Source organism: Mauremys reevesii, linkage group 11, assembly GCF_016161935.1.
Source record: "Mauremys reevesii isolate NIE-2019 linkage group 11, ASM1616193v1, whole genome shotgun sequence".
In the NCBI taxonomy this organism is placed as follows: Eukaryota; Metazoa; Chordata; order Testudines; family Geoemydidae; genus Mauremys; species Mauremys reevesii.
Genome location: NC_052633.1, coordinates 26904744 through 26920705, shown reverse-complemented (window position 1 = coordinate 26920705; position 15962 = coordinate 26904744). Strand labels below are relative to the sequence as shown.

The 15962-nt window shown below is 40.7% G+C and overlaps 1 protein-coding gene across 6 annotated transcripts in view; it reads right to left on the bottom strand.

The window, feature by feature from the left end:
* The window catches only part of STAT1 (signal transducer and activator of transcription 1), a 45386-nt gene that overhangs the window by 23158 nt on the left and 6266 nt on the right, over positions 1-15962 (bottom strand). For all 6 annotated transcript variants that reach the window (XM_039494596.1, XM_039494599.1, XM_039494600.1 and 3 more), the window contains exons 3-13: positions 15633-15777; positions 13944-14042; positions 11920-12009; positions 10909-10987; positions 9373-9464; positions 8629-8780; positions 7284-7442; positions 5333-5425; positions 3075-3134; positions 1645-1674; positions 1457-1550 (exon numbers count right to left, since the gene is read on the bottom strand). In XM_039494596.1, coding sequence (XP_039350530.1) covers positions 1457-1550; positions 1645-1674; positions 3075-3134; positions 5333-5425; positions 7284-7442; positions 8629-8780; positions 9373-9464; positions 10909-10987; positions 11920-12009; positions 13944-14042; positions 15633-15777 — 1093 coding nt within the window. The remainder of the gene's footprint in view (positions 1-1456; positions 1551-1644; positions 1675-3074; positions 3135-5332; positions 5426-7283; positions 7443-8628; positions 8781-9372; positions 9465-10908; positions 10988-11919; positions 12010-13943; positions 14043-15632; positions 15778-15962) is intronic.

Below are 15962 nucleotides of genomic sequence, written 5' to 3'. Positions count from 1 at the left end.
AAAGCATTCTGCTGTGAAAACAGATATTGCAAGCTGAATTAATATCTTATTATCCTGCTGCAATGATTGTGTAGAAAAGGCCTTTCTTAGAGGCACAGCAACAATTATTGATGAGTGTGAGATAGACTAAATAATGGATTATCATCAGTGCAGCATCCACCCTATATCTGTCCAGGAGAGTGTCAGCAGACTCTACCATTGTTAGTGCCATATATATATATATAGGTCTAGACCAGGGGCAGGCAAACTTTTTGGCCTGAGGGCTGCATCGGGTTTTGGAAATTGTATGGAGGGTGGGTTAGGAGAGGGGGTCATGGCCCAGCCCTCAACTCCTATCTGCCCCCCCCCTGGGACTCCTGCCCCATCCACCCCCCCATTCCCTGACGGCCTCCCCAGGACCCCTGCCCCATCCACACACAGCCGCTCCCTGTCCCCTGATCACCCCCAGACCCCCGCCCCCCCCATCCAACCCCTCCTCTCATTCCTGGCGGCCCCTCCAGGACCCCTGCCCCATCCAACCACCCCTTCTCCCTGTCCCCTGACTGCCCCCTGCTGCCCCATCCAACCCTCCCCTCCTTCCTGACTGCCTCCCCCAGGACCCCAGCTGCCATTCAACCCCTTATTTGACCACCCCACCCCCTGACCACCATCCCAACTCCCCTGCCCTCTATCCAATCCCCCCGCTCCCTGCCCCCTTACTGCACCGGTGGCTGGTGGCACTACAGCTGTGCCGCCGCCGCCACCACACAGTGCAGAGCACCAGGTCAGGCCAGGGGAGGGGCCAGGAGCTCAGGGGCTGGGCAGGATGGTCCCATGGGCTGGATGTGGCCCGTGGGCCGTAGTTTGCCCACCCTTGGTCTAGGCATATAGGAGAGAAGAATCCTCCATTTGCATTTCATTCCTCTCCAGATAGGAAGGGTAGCCAGTATCCATCCTAAATCAGCATGGCAGTGAGATTATTTAGTCTGCTAAATTTGTGGGGCTGTTGTTTAAAAGCCCCTTCCCTAGACAATTCAGCTCTAACCTTTCCTTCCCGATACATCTAGAACCTCCCTATTCATGGCTTGCTGCAAAATCCTTTGCAGAAACTCTCTCCCTACTGCCTCCACTGCTGCAGGTGTCCTCTCTTTTCCTCAAAGAAACTGATACCCTCATTACAACTCATTAGGAAATGTTTGTTTCAGGCCACAGGGCAGTAAAAACTTTCCAGTGTAGTAACAGCTTATAAAGAGTGCGACCTCCAGATCTCCTAGGACCCAGTCTTGCTTTCACTCAAGTCAGTGGCATAACTCCTTATGTAGGGGACTTTTGGCTATTTGGTACCACTAGGGTAGAAAGCAGTGGCACTTTAAAGCAGTATAGAGTCAGTACTTAAAGGAATGCTTTCTTCAAACAGTGACTTAAGACATATTAGACAGTGATCTAAAAGTGGGAAGGCAAGAAAAGTGTACCCCACCAGATGCCTGAACTCTGCTGCTAGGCTTCCATTAGTGGATTCCTCCATGTTCATTACTTTTGTATTTGTTCCCAGAATGTTAAATTTTCTGAATCTACACAAAGAGAGGGGGAGAGTTATAAGAATTTAATTCATTTTTTAAATACCCAACATGGCAAAAAAATGGGAAGAGTGCAGGTGCAACATACCCTTTTACTGTGTTCTTCTCATTCACGTCCCTGCAAAGGAGATTCAGATCTTTGTAAGTTCCAAAAGTAACCACACACATTGGGGGTTGGGGGGGAGAGATTTATTTTCCCTTACATTTGTAATTGAAAGAACTGGTTGAAAACTGGTAAAAATACTTGTGAAAAAAATGATTTTTTTGGCAAAAAAAAATATCAGTGAAATTTCAAAACTCTTTGATCAGCTCCAGTAATCAAGACAGCAAAATGTACACTAGATTAAATGTATTTCAGATCACAGTGAACATTTTCATCCAAAGTTTATATTATGTGCCTTTATAATCAAAGACAGCCCTTCATTTTACTACACTGTTTATAACTTTGCTACTCCATTGCAAAAGATAAGAGTTCATAAGCTACTTTCATTCTAAACCCCTAATTTCAAGCACAAAAAGCTACCATTTAACTTGAAACAGTGTTGCCAGTACTCATGGATTTTTATCATAAATCTCTTAATACTAGATGTTAAGCCCCAGATCCTGCAGTCAGATGATTATTCGAGAATCTGATTGATTTTGTTTTGTTCAAGTTTCTAACCCTTGTAATGTTTGTGGAGAAAAGCCTCACTGCACACTAAAGAATAGAAGATAAATAAAAAATGTGTTCATTTTTTAAAAATATTTTCCAGCCAATCATGATTTCTGGAGGCCTGATTTTGGATGCCTGGGTTTGGCAATAGTGTTGAATTATCTCAAGCATGTTGTTGGCTGACAGGTGAATTTTGTTTAGGAAGTTTGGTAACAATCTGTTTGGAGTTTTCTCATTTGAGTGTGAAGAAGTAGGGTTTTTTTTTGTTTTTTTTTTTTTAAAACGGTTAAGACTTTTCTCAAATGTTTATCTTTGGGGGCTCTTTTTGTATGTGGATAACTCAAAAATGGTTTTGTCTTAAAAGTTTAATCTTGTCATCTGTATAGTGCCCAGTGTGGAATGCCTACTCTGCTAACTGTGAGAGAGACTAGTTGATAATGAAAGCTGTATGTGAATGAAAATAGCAGTATAGGGTCAAATTCTGCCCTCAGATATGATTAATGGGAAATGCGCGTACATGCTCACACATAATTTACCCACACAGTGAGTGACTTTCCTTAGCAAATAAGGCTCCAGTACTACAATGAGCTCTGCATGGGTGGGACCTATGTGGAACTCACTGCAGGACTGAGTCTACGTCTTTCCCTGTGGTGCAAAGGTATACTAGAAATGGACGAGGACATGGGGAACTGTTCTCTTGCACCTAGCGAGGAAGCAGAATTATAGTTAAAATAGGGGAAATGGCTCCTGTGGTAGCTGGTACAACAAGGTCCAAAGTCAACTCTGTCATTGTGTCTATCTCATGTGCTTTTTACTAGGGCTGATTATCATAACTATATACAGGATATGAAAAAGATGCAACTTACTTATCAAATAAGACTTTCACTTTTAAATTATAATTCAGTTCCTGTAGCTTCACCAGCAATCTGGAAAGAGAAATAAGTACAGATGACTGCAACTGCACAGGCTTCTTGATTTGTCAATCCATTTTTTAAATCAATGAGTCAGCATGAAATTTCCACTCTACTTTTGACTTCCCCATCTGAAATTCCTTTCCATTTTTTTGGGTCCAATACTACTCCCATTTAAATCAACAGACATTTTGCTATAGAATTCACTGAGAACTTGACTGTCCCTTTTGACTGACTGGATACTGCCCACTCACAAAGATGACTCATCTTTGACATATTTGTTGATTCTTTCCATTTTGAATAATAAACAATGCCTGTACACAGGCTCTGAGCACCCTACCATTTATTTGCAATTACAAAACCAAATAATGCAGCGTAGTTAGCTCACCCCATTTTTCTGAAGCTACAGCTCATAATTAAATGCTAACGCACCATACACTGGTCTATACCTCAATCCACCTAACACTTTTCAAAGGTAACAATGGAACAAGTGGTCCCTGTAGCATGCCCTGGAGAGGCAATTCCACTCTATTTCAGACCAGGGATAGGGATGCAATGAAGAGTCCATGGCACTGATGGAGAACATCCCACCAACCACCTCCTCTCTATTATAACCAATGGGAATCTGGCATGAGCTCCCATGCTAAATCACAACTGTAGCAGTGTCTTACAGGGAGACCAGTATTACTGAGAACTGTAGAACTATGCAAAAGACAGGAACTTTGAAGGCTAGGCCTGGAAGGGAACTGACTGTCACCCATCAGGGAAAGGCCATTCCTAACCACTTCTATGCAAAGAATTATTCCAAGTTTAAGCAAAGTAAGTAAGTGTATTATTCGCTGACATCTACGCAAACTAAAGGAGCTTCTGAACGGTGAGGAGATATTGGCAAACTAATTATAGTTCTAGTCAAGGAAGTGTCATTAAATATGGTATAAAATGGCTATTGCTAGGGCTCTACCAAATTCATGGCCATGAAAAACACATCATGGACTGTGAACTCTGGTCTCCCCTTGTGAAAAGTGGTCTTTTGTGTGCTTTTACCCTATGTTATACAGATTTCACGGTGGAGACCAGCATTTCTCAAATTGAGGGTCCTGACGCAAAAGGGAGATGCAGAAGGGTCTCCAGGTTATTTTAGGGGGATCACGGTATTGTCACCCTTATTTCTGCACTGCCTTCAGAGCTGGGCAACCAGAAAGCAGCAGCTGTTGGCCAGGCACCCAGCTCTGACGGCGGCATGCCACCAGCAGCAGCACAGAACTAAGGCTGGCAATACCATACCATGCCACCCTTACTTCTGTGCTGCTGCCTTCAGAGCTGGGGGGCCAGAGAGTGGCGGCTGCTGACTGAGGGCCCAACTCTGCAGGCAGCAGCACAGAAGTAAAGGTGGCACTACCACACCATACCATTCTTACTTCTGTACCGCTGCTGGCGGTAGCTCTGCCTTCAGAGCTGGGATCCCAGCAGCTGCCGCTCTCCAGTTGTCCAGCTCTGAAGGCAGCACTGCCAGCAGCAGCGGTGCAGAAGTAAGGGTAGCAGTACTGCAATCCCCACCTCCCCCCACAATAACCCTGTGACAACCCTCCACGCACACACGACTTCTTTTTGGGTCAGGATCCCTATAATTACAACACTGAAATTTCAGATTTAAATAGCTGAAATCATGAAACTTATGATTTTTGGAATCCTATGACCGTGAAATTGACCAAAATGAACCATGAAGCTGGTAGGGCCCTACCTAAAGGGAAGAGGACAGGGTTTAGGGGATTTATTTTTACTCCCCAAGACTCTGCCTCTGAGCAATCATGAATACAGCCTAGTGCTTCATGGCTAGTCTAATGGTGGTTCATCCCTCCCCACATCAAAGTGGCCTGAAGGGTTTACACTGTATGCCTTCAACTCACTTCTGTCTAGGAAGGCAGGACTGTGTCACTAGATACCAGGCCCATGACCAAAGGCATAAAGTCAGAGGGTTCCAACAGAATCCTGGTCAGTTCTCAGCTGGAAGGAAGTGGAGCAGTGAGTGGGAAGAGGGATGCGTTGAGGGAGGAAGAAAAGCAGGGCCCAGGGAAATGCTGCCAGAACACTTTCTCTGAAACAGAGCGCTCACTAGATTTTGTTTCTAGTCACTTAGCCAGATGGAAGGTTTTGCGGCCCTTTCAGCTACAGGATGTCAATGAGGTAATAGGCTTAACACAAAGAAAAATTACCTCAGTTTTACTGTGAACTGCACTCCAGTCTTCAGGACCAATGGCCTCTGAGGATGAGTTGGCATGCAAGGCTGCCTCTCCACCACAAAAGAACTGCAGGGGGAACAAAACCATGGACATTTTGAGCTACATTAGTACAATACTGTTAAAAAGTGACGACACTTTCAGCACAAAACAGATTGCACAGTCTAATTTATTTATGACAATTATCCACAGTAAATTGGTATTGTGTGGACTTTCAGTACCTATTTATTCAGGTACTAAATCCTTAGACTCTATTCTTATTAAAGTGATATGTTTTTAACTTGGATGGAACTCCAAAAATATAAAAATTTCATTTCATCAGGGCTTAAAAAAAAAAAAAGCACTAAAAATAAAATTAACCATTTGAAGAAAAAAGAAAGCTACTTCACGCAACTTTAAAAATCAAACAGCATGTAAATAATAAAGGACAGAACTGGTACAATCATAAGTGAGATAGAGTGTAACGTTACGGAATGATCCATCAGCAGCACTATGGATTACTAAGTTCTTAAAGTGTTCATACTGTGACCGGATGTCAGGCTCTAGGACGGTATTTGCTGTGCTCTTCTAATCGCCCTGGTGTCTGGCTGTTCAAAATTGGACGCTAGGCGATTTGCCTCAACCTCCCACCCCGCCATAAACGTCTCCCCCTTACTCTCACCGATATTATAGAGCACACAGTAGGCAGCAATAACAACGGGAATGCTGGAATGCGCTGAGGTCTGACCTAGTCAGTAAACAGCGCCAGCGAGCTTTTTAAAGTGCATGACGGTGAGCTGATTGGGCTCCATGCTTGCTGTGCTATGGCGTCTGCATGGGTAATCCAGGAAAAAAGGTGCAAAACGATTGATAGCCGTTGCTTTCACGGAGGGAGGGGTGACTGAGGACATGTACTCAAAACCACCCGCGACAATGTTTTTGCCCCCTCAGGCATTGGGAGCTTAACCCAGAATTCCAATGGGCGGTGGAGACTGTGGGAACTGTGGGATAGCTACCCACTGTGCACTGCTCCACGAGTTGATGCTAGCCACAGTAGTGAGGACACACTCCGCCGACTTAATGCATTTGTGGGGACATACACAATCGACTGTATAAAATCGATTTCTAAAAATCGACTTCTATAAAAATCAATTTAATTTCGTAGTGTAGACATACCCTAAGGAAAATGGCAAGATTTAGGCCTTTATATCTTCTCCATTTGCACTGATTCTAATGGAGCAGGAGCTGATTTCTGTCCCTTTCACCTGTGGGTTAGCTAGTGTGCTCGAGTGGGATTCAGGAACTGGGGGTTCTATTCTCAGTTCAGACAGTAACCTGTTTTGGGATCTTGGACAAATTACTTTACCCCTTTGGACCTCTTCCCTCCCACATCTCATTTGTCTCATCTGTTTAGACTGTAACCACTTCAGGGCAGGAACCTTATGTTATATATTTGTATGGTGGGACCCTGATCTTGGATGGGGCCTCTAATTACTACTGGAATATAAATAACTGCATGGAGATGCAGGGCTATTCTGACCCAGGGCACTCCTAACTCCCACCCAAGGGAATAAGAGGTGGACAGTTTTTACGGTATTCCATCCTGCATATATCTCTGTGGATAGACCCCAGGCTGAACCCACATGGAGCAGCCTGCAGGACTAGAGCCTAAAACAAGAAACGGACTAAGGGGCCAAAGCTTGATTCTATGTGCGCTGAAGACAATGGCAAAGCTCCCATTGACTTAAGGGTGCAAAATCAGGGGCTTAAACAGGAGAGCTTACAAGGAAAATCCTAGTAACAGACAGCTCAGTTTGTTTGTTTGTTCGTTGTGAAGAAGAAAAGAAAACAGTAGGTGGGGCACTAACCCATGTGTGTGACTTGTTAAGTGGGGAAAGTCTACCATCCATTCACACAGACAGACCAAACAAGCATATTCAACCATTACCTCTGAATGAGTTGTTTGAAAAGACTGCATGTGCGGTCTTGCAGGACTTGTTTGTTTTTTGTAATGGGATCTGGATCATATGTAAATTTCTGCTCCAATTCCTCAAGCTTTTTAAGCTGCTGACGAACCTGCTGAAGACTCTCAGCAACAATAGTGAACCTGCAAAAACACATCTTATTTATTATTGTTACCAAACACTGGTATTACAGTAGTACTCAGTCTCCAATTAGTATGTTTCTAAGATTCACAGTCCACAGGAACTTGTGAGCTTGTCTCAGTGGAAAAAAGATACGATGATGATGTAGGTTTGGCAAGGATTTGTTGTTAGTGCAGGTAAATATTTAAATCTCCAAAATCTTCCCTCTTCACCTCTCCTTCCCATGTATGTACTGTGACCCATTTAAAGTAATAAGGAATGGAAGCATTTCCTCAAGTTACTTGGAGGACGTGTTTTGTGTATTGAAGCAAGGCATGCATTGTAAGGCTGCTTAAATAAATTGCTGTACTGCATTTGGTGCCATAATGGAGATTTCTATCCCCTCTACAGTGCATTAGCTCTGCAGAACAGGAAATTATGTTTAAGCAATCTGAGTGCTAACATGACATATAAGGTAGTTTATATGATATTTAATAAAGAAAACTATATTTCTCCCCCAATTAGAGCCCTCACTCTCTAGGGATGCATTCTGATGGTGACAAATTCAGTGGGACTTGCATCATCTTACACCGGAAATTACAGTAGAACCCCATTTATCCAATCCTCCATTATCCAGGTCTCCCTATTAACCAAACAACCAATGCACACAGGTCCAGAAGCAAGCGATCTCTCGTGCTGCCACTAGATGGTGCTGCGGCCCTGCATCTTCCCATTCTCCGGATTATCACATCTGACCCGTCTCAATTAGATCAGATAAATGAGGTTCTGCTGTAATGTGTCCTTGATGGGGAAACTAAGTGTCAATTTACTACATTTATCAGAACAAATACTTCCTAGAGGACTTCAACATTAACACCAAGGCTCAATCTGGCCTCTGGAACATAAAAAGGCAAATTGTACTTCACGTACAGAAAGTTATACGAGAAAGGCAGTCAATGTTTTCTTCAGACTTCCTTGAAAAGAATGAATACAACACATTATTATATAACTTTCAAGAGCACAGTGAAATATGCTTGCTGGTTCTCTTGTGGATAAAAAAGTTACAATTTTAATAACAGTAAATTGACTGTGAGCCAAAATACTCTATCTCTAAGCATGCCCATTTCAAATATATTTGCTTATCAGACTTTCCTTCGTGGCATGTTTCAAAATCCCTGGGGTCAGCTCAACTGTGATGTAGAGACTTACCAGTTTTGAAGCTGGTCAAGGCAGGCATTGGGTGGGCCACCAATACAAGCAATTTGTTGTCTATGCTTCCATTCAACAAGCTCTTCATTAATCAAAGCACTTTGTGTGTGCTCTGATATATTCAACAGATTTATTATTTTGCTCACCACTTCCTAAAAAGAATATCAGATTCCTCTGTTTAATTGTTATATTTTAAGTACATTTAATTATTTGCTTTATCAATTAATGCTGCATCTCACAAAACTTTGCAAGGAATTCTGAATGATAGAAAATCTACTCTGCTAATGTGAACTTGGAGAGCTGTTCTTTTTCCTCAACCAGTAGAGTATTTGCTTCATAACCAACAGTCTAAACTCATTGCAGAATTGGGGCTCACACGATTACAAGACATGTATGACTATTTAAGAAAGGTTTAAACAAACAAAAAAGACAGCACTTTTTAGCATGACTAATGAGATATGACACATTTCCTTTCCAGTTATTGCACCAGCTTTAGCTGGTTAAATAAGTATTCAAAATGAAAAGGCTGGTTTAGTAAGAAAAATCCTAAAATAGGAGCAGTGCAATTGCTTTAAGAGGTTTGGACTCGCAATAACAATGCAAAGGGCAAAAGAACATTTAAACTGGTATTAACAATCAAGCTGCTTCTTTGCCTAAAACCATGGTTCTTTTATATCCTATGATAAGCCAAGCCAAAGAGAACAAATGTGCATCTTTTCAAACTAAAGTATTTTGGAGCATCACCTTTCGCTTAAGGTCAAGTGTTAGAAACATCTTCTGGAGGACAAGCTGTTCTTTCTTATATTCATCCTGTGCCACTCCACTGGGCTCATTTTCTATAAAATAAAATCAAACAATAGAATAAGAAATATTTTGAATGGGGGAGGGTGGGAGAAATTGTTTTTACTTTCAGTTAGACATTCAGAAGTCTGCAGAAGCTGATGGCAGCAGAGTCAGTACAAAGTGCCGAGGGAAAAGCCTGTCATTGTCTCTTCCTGTTTGGTGACTTGGGAACTGCTGACAGATTTCAAGAAAGGGAAAACCACATCCTTTCTTCTGCTTGAAATGATTAATTTAAAAGCTCTGTAGTTCTCAATTACTTTCACACCCAGGTTTCATGAGGGATTTAGATAAGGGAATCTCCAAAATTACTCAACTGGCCAGCCTCCAGATTATACTGTGCTGTTTAATGCTTAGAAAAATATTCAAAAACTCCGAAGTTCTACTTTTGAACAAATAGCCAGTTCTACATCCTTTACTCATGCCAGTATAACCAGTCAAGTCACGTAATGAAGCATTTCACCATCTTTGATATTGAAAGTTCAATTAAATAGAACAGTGGCATCCAATTCTCTCTGGATGGCTCTCCTCTTCAGTTCAACACTCTTTGTATTTGCTAACACTAAACAATTTGTTTGTTAAACAGTAACTTTGTTTCTTAGAAGCCAAGAGTTTTGAAAACATGCAAGATGACAAATCCTCATTAATGGCTAGTCACTTTCCAACTTTGGTTTTGAAAAATGGAGTCTTTTTAGAATGTTTTAAGAACAGAACCAACCAACTTTAATCACGCTGGTCCCAATTCTACTGAAGTTAGTGGCAAAACTCCTATTAACTTAAATGGTGTAGGATCAGGGCCTTTTGCAGAGGCAAAAGGGGAGAGAAGAGAGAGCTCCTCTAACTCAAAAACAGAAATCCGTACCTTCTCCAAACTTTAAGATATTAGGGAAAAACTCCTTAGCAGAGACCAAGTCAGTCAAGTTTTAGCCCATAAAGAATTTTAATCTCAAAACTAGTAACTGACTGAAAACAGGGATCTATATAGTGAATATGTAATCTCAATTTGTGATTCTCTATATATGAGAGGTTTACAAGTGCATCTTTATTTAAGGTTATAAGGTAATTTCATAATAAAATTACTTATATATGCAGCAAATACACAATAGCAGGGAGAAGCCCAAGCTCCAGTGATAGAATCTAGAGCCGAACTGTCTCAATATTCATGGGGTTTTGAAGTTGGTGTTTCTAGTAACAATGCAAAGGACAAAAGAACATTTAGACTTGTATTCAAGAGGCTTTCCAACATTACGTAACAGTGGGCATTGTGAGATGAAATATTTTAGGGATGACTTTTCATACCATAAGAAGGAAGAACAAGTAAAATTACCCACCGTTTGCATTATCTCTGAATTTGGCTGTCTCTAAATCCTGATTTCTGGTACAATCTAATAGATTTTTTTTTCTGTACTATACTTAAGATTTCTTATGGATGAATCTCACCTCTGTTCTGTAAGGTTTTGCATTTGAAGTCATATTCATCTTGCACATCCTCTAGAGTCTTGATGTCTTGTTCTACTTCCTACAAAGCATCAACATTGTAAAACACAGTTAGTCAAATAGATTTGATCATCTGAGACTTTTACTGATTGACAATCCTGTGGTACCAGCTACTTAGAGATCATAGAACATTAGGGTTGGAAAAGACCTCAGGAGGTCATCTAGTCCAACCCTCTGCTCAAAGCAAAAAGAAGGTAGTAAGAAAATCCGCAAACTAATCACTGCCTTCTCTGCCAATGGAAAGTGCACTTGTAACAAAATGGGGCTAAAGTCTGACCTTGCCTAGTCCCACACAACTTCAATGAGATGAGGAGAATTCATGCATGGCATAAAGGCAGAATTTGGCCAGTGAATGGTATTTAAAGATTTTGGGACAAATCCTTCAGCCCTCACCCAGGAAAACTCTCAGGAAAGTCAAAGTAAGCACTACAGGATTTGTCCTACAGAAGATTATCAACCAAGATTAAGAAGTTATTTAAAAAAAAATGTGCAGGGAAAAGCCATAGAGGCAGGTCTGATTTATAAAAGCTCACGATCTGGCTTCTATTATTTTTTATTAGTGAACTATATATGATTTCTCAAAATAACTCCTTTCTTCTATAGTGTCACTTAAGATAGATATCTGACAATCTAATCTCTCTATCCATCCATCTCATTTTAAAACTTTCTCCTGCTGTGTTTGAAATTTGGGAAAGACTAAACTAAAAATCTGATTCCAGCCACAGTATGACAGGCACTGGGGACATCCTGCATCTCAGTACTGCTGAAAAGTGATTAGGTAAAGTTTTTAAAACATTTTACTGGTGGTAAAAAAGCTGCAAAACAAACAAACATTCTGCTGAACTCACGACTGCCCTTTCACAACTTAGACACCGAAAATATTTTCCTGTTATTAGAAAAATTAAATGTAGATCCCCAAGCAAAGCCTGGAGTCCCACTTTGACTTTTACTTACCACAACGTTGTTCTTCACACTCCTGACTTTCATATCCAGCTCCTTCTGTTTGTCCAGCATTACAGTATTCTGTATGTTCCCCACCTGCATCTGCAGTAGAGAGGAGATCAAAAACAAAAATATTGGGTTTCTGGTTTTGATTAACACAAGCTACAGTGTATTTGGTGCCATAATGAAGCCTCTAACAGAGCACACTTTGTTCTGATAGTTCATGAGCAATTGTTATACACATCATAGTCAAAGAATTAGGTTTAAATAACTGGAAATAGAGGAAGGCTGTAACAAGGACAGGGACTGGTGTGTGTGTGAAAATTTATAAACTTCGCCTTTTGGGTGACACATTGTACTTTATATAATTTCTAATATACTTTTTCTGTGACTTGTTTTTGGCAAGCAATGATTTTATTTTGTATATTTTTCTGACATAATATAAAGATAATATAACATCTGAGAAGGCTGGGTTTTTTTTTTTTTTTTTATAAAGAGTTGGTACAGATGTTGGACTTTTAACGTGCATTTACATGAAGAGTAAGAATGGGGCAGGCATTTGTACAAAAAATTCTGTAAATTGGTGTACAGTTGACTTTTTGTGCATGTAAAATATAAAGAAAGATATCTTAGGTGGATGTAACTGTTTGAAACTGAATCCAAAAATAATTTAAGTAGTTAATCCTACTTAAAAGCCAGGACACTTGAAGGACAGGCTGCTTCTCCTTCCAGTAGTAATGAAATAGGTATAGCAAGGCAATGAAATAGTCAATGAAATAGGTATAGCAAGGCACTTCAGACCGTAGGTGACTTTTTTACATAACATGTGCTGTAAGAACTACTGTTTTGTGCAGTTATTAACTCGGTACTTAACAGTTTTCCAAGAAGTATATGATCCCATAAACTTGTCAAAAAGTCCCTTTAAGTCAGACCATGAAAGCTACCTGCCTACTGTTTGTGATTTGAGATATGAAAAGGGACTTTCCTGTGTGCTTGGAATGTTTACAGTTTGGCTTTATGACATGGAGCTCTTTGTGTGTTATCACAATGGCTCCCTACATCTATATAACTTAGAATTCAAAACTGGCCTATTCCAGTACACTGTAACACCCAAGTACTGATTCATCACAAGTAAGTAATCTATTACTATCTAATAACTGAGGTCCTACATTTTGCAGTATGCACTTTGTCTGCACCAAATGTGTCAGTGTGGGGTTTTTTTTTATAATCTTTATTACCAAAAAAATGTGACTAGTCCCAGAAAAGAAAGAGAGGAAAAACAAGGAGATTTACTCCAACAGGTGAAGAAGGGAACACCCTGGTTCCTTTCAATGTTTTTACCTATTAATTTAGTGGGCAGAGAAAGGGCCCCATTGAAAACACAAGATGGTAAAGACATATTTAGAGAGCAAATGAAAAAATGAGAGACTGTTGCATCAAGATCACAGAGAGAAGCTACAGAAAAGTAGGAAGGATCAGGTGGTCACTACAGGGCAAGGAGAGGGGTACACTGCAGAAAGGAAGCAGGCTAGGGCAAAGGCAAGTCTTATGGGTGAGTCATAATAAAACCTGATAAGGTTGTTTAAATATTCTCCTTACCATAGCAATGGTATAACTGTATATTATTCTTACATTTAACCTAATTTAACCTAATTAAAAGTAAATATGAGCAAGCTAGGCCACTGTGAGTCCATTATCAAAAGTAAAACACCACAATAAAATCCAGTTTAGAAAAACAAACTGGCTTCTTTTCGTAAGTCTCATCTAGCTCTGGACTAAAAAGACAACTGAGGCCTTGAATTCCATCACAGGGAAAAAGCTGACTTCCTTTTTCTTTAAACAATGCCTAGGCAAGCAAACAATTTAAAACAAACCACATCTTGTGTGGTGGATGTTTGTGATAGACCCGATCAAGCTTCCTCTTTTAAAACAGGAGGTGATGGGCAAGAGGAGAAAGCACATATGGTTCTGCTTTCAATCTGTCACTCTATTTGAGTGGCTGGAACTGCAGCAGCTAAAGAGAGAGAAGGAATTACCTGGTCTGACAACTGGGCGCTGCTCAGTATTTTCCTTTCTTCCTTCAGACAGTTGAAGATTGTCATTGCCATTTGTATTGGGTCCTCTTGAAAATGATCCTGGTTGCACAGCGTTAAAATAGTCCATTATTAGTACACACCAAACACTCCAGTTCTCATGTCTTTGATGAAACTGACAGGCAAAAAGCTTAGCATGTGGCAGTTGTATGTGAGCCAAGATGTGGTGTGGAGATGCACTGCCTCCGCAAGAGCTATCGGGTCAGGCACAGCGTTCCTGAGAATTACAGGAAGCATGATGGCTGTTGTCACCCTTTCCAAGAGCGCAGAATCCAATGCCCTCTCATCCACCCCAAGGGCCACTGCCCACCCACTTCCAGGAGGTCTAGTACTGTTGTAGGTGCTGGTTTTACATGGTTTTTGCACCGTGTCCTGCTCTGCTCAGGGGCACTCGGGGGAAGGTTCCTTGCTGCATGTGAACCCGGTTAGTGCTTGGCACAAGTCTAACCCTACCATTTGAGATGTGTACAGAGTGCTTGTACGGGGCCTACTGCGAGATAACAAGACAAATGGGTAGCTGCACTATCCTAAGCTTGGCTGAACAGAAGAAGGACCAGGGAGGTTCGGCTATCGGTAGGATTCCCTACTCTCTTTGCACTAGGGAGCACTGTTCTGCAATAGCTGCAGTCTTGTGGAGGAATGAGCTGGTGGTGGGAAGGCAGGACTGTGCCCAGTGAATACACTAACTAATAAAATCCACTAGGTGCACATTCTGCAGTGTCCTACAATATATAAATCCCCAAGTGCTTTATTCCCTTTCCTCTTTAGTTCAGTATCATGTTTCTTTGCCTATAGTACAACATTGTCATTAGTACTGTGGCTTTTACTCTTTATAACTTGCCACTGTCAATCAAATTACTGAAACTGATACTGCCTCTGCTGACTTTACTGGAGACTAACGTTATCTGATCCTTTCCATAATATAAACCACTTTCGTTTCTTTGGTATAATCCTACAGAGCCTGGGGCTGCAGAACATGTGCAGGGAACACTTGATCTTTTCACTGAGATTCTTCATTAGGATCTGTTTCTTGATACAGATTCTACAATGTCATTTCACAGGCAAACTCTCTTGCCTCTGGATAGTTTTCAGACTACTTTGTTTTTAATAGGTATGAGAAAACTGTTTGCAGGATCTAGTTTAAAAAGAATCTGGAAAACACCTATTAAACCCACCTTTCCAATTTTCTTAAAGTACAAATTGATTAAATTTATTACTGAAATCAAGTCAATTTAAAAGAAATGGATGGGTGAAATTTCTTTTAACCAAAGTCCCTCTGCTAAGTTTTTTGTGGCTCCATAACTTCTTTTGAAAAATGTTTTTTCCCCCCTGTTGCTTGCATAACACCCCCACACAAACGCCTGGAAAACTGAATAGATTGTATAAATTCTTCACTTTTTCCTAAGTGCTACCAAATAAACATAGTAAACTGGAAAAAAAATCATTTCTTTAAACTGCTGTGTACTCAGGAGTTACTTGTACCATTCATAAGTTTTAACAAAAAACCTCAGAGGGGGTATAACCTTTAACTTGATTGTGTTTAAATTAGAAGAATATTCTCTTGAATAAAATAAGACCCTAATAAAATGACAGGAGTATGCCTGTGTGAATCCAAACAACTTACACACATACCTGAAGATTACGTTTGCTTTTCCTGATGTTGTGTTGCAACAAAAAGTTGTTTTCTATTAAAAACCGACTGAACTGATCGTCTAGCTGTGACAGGAGGTCATGGAACAGTACCGTAGCAAATGAAACATTGTTGGCCGCATGCTCCCTAGGATATTTAAGGCATCTTTAATATTAAATGCAACTGTTGTCTTTCTAAAATATCAGTTTAAGTGAATGCATTTTTTCAGATTCTGGTCTTAGTTTTTAAAAGCATTGAATAGGCATCTGTAGATTTCACTCAATTCCTCTCTCTGTAACCCTTTTATTCCTTGATTTTCATCTCAAATGAAT